Source organism: Magnolia sinica, chromosome 6 (assembly GCF_029962835.1).
Source record: "Magnolia sinica isolate HGM2019 chromosome 6, MsV1, whole genome shotgun sequence".
NCBI lineage: Eukaryota > Viridiplantae > Streptophyta > Magnoliopsida > Magnoliales > Magnoliaceae > Magnolia > Magnolia sinica.
The window spans coordinates 6,803,207-6,807,505 of NC_080578.1; the positions used below are offsets into that span (position 1 = coordinate 6,803,207).

Below are 4,299 nucleotides of genomic sequence, written 5' to 3' on the forward strand. Positions count from 1 at the left end.
ATTCTAATGCAGTATACATCCATAATTCTATGTGTTTATATTTTTTTTTTTCCCTTCCCTCTTTTTCCAACCTAGAATTAACAGGACTGTTCGATCGTGCATACATGTATCTTTACACCAGTGCAACATCCTTGGTCTTCTGGCTTCTGTTGCTAATAGAACCGACATAAAGGTCAGACTTGCCGGAATCATATTCAGATAGCCCCGTCTTCCGACCACCGTCTGACATGCTCTTCACAAATGCAACAAACTGCCGCCAGTTCTCGCCCTCGAATAGCCTCTTATTCATTCTCAGAAATGTGAATGCACTCAATCCATTGCCGGAATCTGACCTACTTGTTGCCAGAATCTGCTCATATGCTCCCTTGTCATACCTCTCCAGCGCATTCTCTCCAGCTAGCTCTGTCTTGGCAGTCTTTGTTGCTGTCTTGACTTGCCGGACAAGCCCTTCTGGTGAGCAGTTTGCATGCTCCGGCTGTTGCTCGTTCCTCATTTCCATGCATGTGAAATTGAGTACAACACCCCTCCTACCCATCATCCGTGCTATGGGTAGGTACCCATCTCGGTGTCGGGTATTGTAGTATCCAGCCGTCAGTTCTGCTGGGTGGGATCTTGTATTGTAATGCCAGTGGATCCCAGCAACCTTTCCAGATAGCTTGGCACCAGTGCCCCGGAATATCCCCTCGGCAGCTGCCAAGATCTGGTCACCATGTTCAAGTAACTTTCCAGAGTACCACTCCATGAAGAAGTTACCATACTCCGAATTCCATGTTCCGTCTTTCCTGAAGAAGCCAGTTTCCTCGGGGAATTGGTTGTAGTGGCCAGCATCATGTGGTCCACCTACACCCCAATTATCATTTCCAATCGCTGCTGCTGATGCTTTTAGAGAAGCACTCATGTACTGTGGAGAATCATAGATCATGTAAGAATACAATTTGGACATGGACAATTTTTTCTATAGAAAAAAAAAAAAGGTCATTCAGTTGAAAACTTTCAATTTTGTCATTTACCTTGTCGTAGCATTGGAATTCTCCGATACCAGGGAATCTCCAAGTACCATTGCTTTCTGGATAAGATGGATACCTCAGCTCACCACAGGGGCCCATGCCAACTTGAATTTCCTGACAAAACAAATTCAAATGAGTGACGTGAGATTAAAGATCCATCTGGAATCATGGAAAAGGAAATGAAAGGAGCGCATCGCTGGGCCCTTAGATGCAAGATTTTATATATTGGAGTAAAAGGTAATTCAAGATACAGAGCTCCTGATTCATTGGACAAACCAAACGGATAAGGGAGGTTTTTTAAATCTATATCTATATATGTCACTGCCACCACCATCATCACAGACTTGTCCCAGCTGTTTGGAATCCTAATTGGCTAATCAAAGATTCGAAACAGGAATTCTCATATATTACCTGTTAACAAAAGTAAATGGTAGCTGTAATCTTATTGTATCTTTTTTTCTTTTTTAATGTAGCTGAACTTTGATTTTAAGGTAAGTTTTAAAGTTAGATACTTAAGAAGGTGGGTGTTTCTCTTTTCTTTTGCAGGTAGTTCTCTTCATTGGATCTTTGTTAGGTTGAATTCTTAGGTAAGCTTTAAAGCGAAGCTGTAAGTTGTAAAATGAAATTCGGAGGTAAGTTTTCAAAGGGAATTGAGGCCTTACCACAATCACTCCTCCAAGATAGTCCTGGAACTTTTCGCGGAAGCTGGTCATGTAATCAGAGTAGACTTGGATGGGTGTTCTTCCTCTCAGTACAGGCAATGAATCACAGCCCAAAGATACGTATTCAGGGTTTCTCCTACCTGATTTATCTGTGTAGACAAGATCAGGGTTCTGGCTGATTTCTTCAAGTACCCATGGTGGTAAGGGAATGCTGATAATTCAAGAAAAAAATAACAATAAATTAGAAATCAATATATAATCCCATAGAAAAATTAAGTATTTGAAAACTATGAATAATTGTCAAATAAATGAAGAAGAAAGAAATCTCACCCCTAAAAAAAGGCACCTTAATCTCTACATACTAGAAATTTTTTTCTCGAAACAATCCACAAATATCTAAAAACCATGAAACACCAAAAGCTAAGACTGAAATTGGGTGCACCAAATATCATGAAATTTCGTGATATTTCATGATTAATCAGTCAATTCGGATCACAATATCATGATATTTGGTGCAACTAAACACCACCCAAAAGAAATTCAAGGCTCGGCCTCAACAAAACCCAGAAACAATAAAACATGGGAGAATTCAATATAACACAAGAATCATATATAAAGAAATCGTGGCATACCTGCAAGAGTCGCCAACATTCCCTCCACACTGATGGAAAGACATAACAATCTGAATCTTCAGTCCATTCTTTTGGACCATCTGAACAAGCTCAGCATATCCCTCCCAGTTATATTTCAAAGGCCCATCTTTCTCTACCAATCCCCACCAAGCATCCACCATCACACCTTCCACCCCGGCGCTCTTCAACGCCATCAAACTGGCGTTCAAGGCACGCGCTCTGTTCAAGCTCCCCCCCATTGAAACCGTGTCGAGGGGCAGCATAACAAATACCGGGACGTGAAAACCTGGCTTTGAGCTGCCGGAGAGTTTGTGCAGTCTCTCCTCCATGTCATTCCTCCTGACAGAGAAGGAGAATGCCTTGTCTTCCAAGACTTGCATTTCATGAGTCGAGCTCTTCGCCCTGAGACGGCAAGAGGGCTTGAAGGGTGTGTAGGAGATAACGCTGGAGAAATCTTCAGATGTTTTGTGGCTTTTGGTTTCTTTTGGGCTAATGAAAGGAGTTGAATGGAGTGTTAAGGCCATTTTTCTTTGGTAACGGATGGGAAGATTGAGATAATGAAAATATAAGAGAGGAGGGAGGATTTATAGAAGAAAAGTGCCGTTTGGGTTCTAAAGAAGACAAAGGTGGTGGGGTCCATTTTAAAAAGAAAAAGCACTCAAAAACAAATGAATCAGCTCACTTTTTTCAATTGATATTATTCTACGCGCTTGGATTTTTTCAAACCTACTAAATAGTTGCATGTAAAATATTGAATGAAAGGAGATTTTATTTATTTAAAAAAAAAAAAAAAAAAAAATTAAGTCAAGCATCGAGTAGTTATTTTTACGGTGCAAGTTATTTAGCTGTGTTAAAATCTATTCGCACACGTGTAAAAGTTATGCACGTGCCCATTACCCCTTCATACATCTGCTTTTATGCTATTGCCTGTGTGGGGTCCGACATATTGCTTGTATGCTATCCAAGCCTTGTATTAAGTGAATCCCACCCCCGAAAACAAAGAGTATCCAATCGTTAGGTGGGCGTCGCTATGGGTAACTACCTAGAGACCTCCAAATTCACTTTTTTGGCTAACAAGATGGTTGGACCGGCTAGATTTTTTAGCCTATCAATTTTTACGGTGGAGTGAAGTTGTTGGACGGGTTAAATGCGATACACACAAGACAGTGAGCCCATATGCAACTTGTGTAAGATAAGAAATAGGTATAGTGGGGTCATTTTGCATTAGGTAAAACTCAAGGAGGCTTGAGAAAAGAGTGGATTAAGTGAGACCCCGGCCTCACCCAAGACGGTGAGGCCCTTACTGTGTGGCCCACCTTGATGTATGTATTATGTATCCACGCAGTCCACCAATTTTTACAGATCATTTTAGGGCATTATTTCAAAAATAAAGCAGATCCAATTATCAAGTGGATCATACCCTAAGAGACCGTGATGATTGACCATTAATAGCTGATTTTTGTTTGTTTCTCTTCATCGGGGATTATGTGACCTTATCAATAGATTGAACGGTAAATAAACACTACGGAAACATTAAGGTATGCAGAAATTTTTAATGCTAGGAAGGCCAATCACCGATGATTAGTTGTTTCTTACTGTATGGTCCACCTGATAATTGGACCTATTTCATTTCTAAGATAATTTTCCAAAATGATATGCAAAAATGGAGGGACGGTGCGGATACATAATATACACATCAAGGTGGGCTGCACCATCTTGGGTAGGGGTGTACATCGAATCGAACCGAGCCGAGTTGGCCTCAGCTTGACTCGCCTCGGCCACTGGTTGACCTATAATGCCTCGAATTACAGGGGCCGAGTAGGAAATCGGCTCCTGAATTTCCAAGTGCCACATGTGCCCTATTGGGGTTCAGAATTTGATGCATTTGTTTATTTCATAAGCAGTGGGGATTTTAGTAGACCATGAAGCATAAATCAACAATAAAATAATATCAAGTGCTATATGTGTGTGTGTGTGTGTGTGTGTGTGTATATATAT

General features: G+C 40.9%; 1 protein-coding gene across 1 annotated transcript; it reads right to left on the reverse strand.

Moving 5' to 3' along the window:
- Nucleotides 1-58: 58 nt before the first annotated feature.
- On the reverse strand, nt 59-2,860 carry LOC131248102 (beta-amylase 3, chloroplastic-like). The gene is made up of 4 exons (XM_058248156.1): nt 2,302-2,860; nt 1,670-1,880; nt 1,011-1,121; nt 59-901 (listed from the first exon to the last, which is right to left on the reverse strand). The coding sequence occupies exons 1-4, from the start codon at nt 2,823-2,825 to the stop codon at nt 113-115; spliced, it is 1,635 nt and encodes a 544-aa protein (XP_058104139.1). The 5' UTR covers nt 2,826-2,860; the 3' UTR covers nt 59-112.
- Between the last annotated feature and the right edge of the window lie 1,439 nt (nt 2,861-4,299).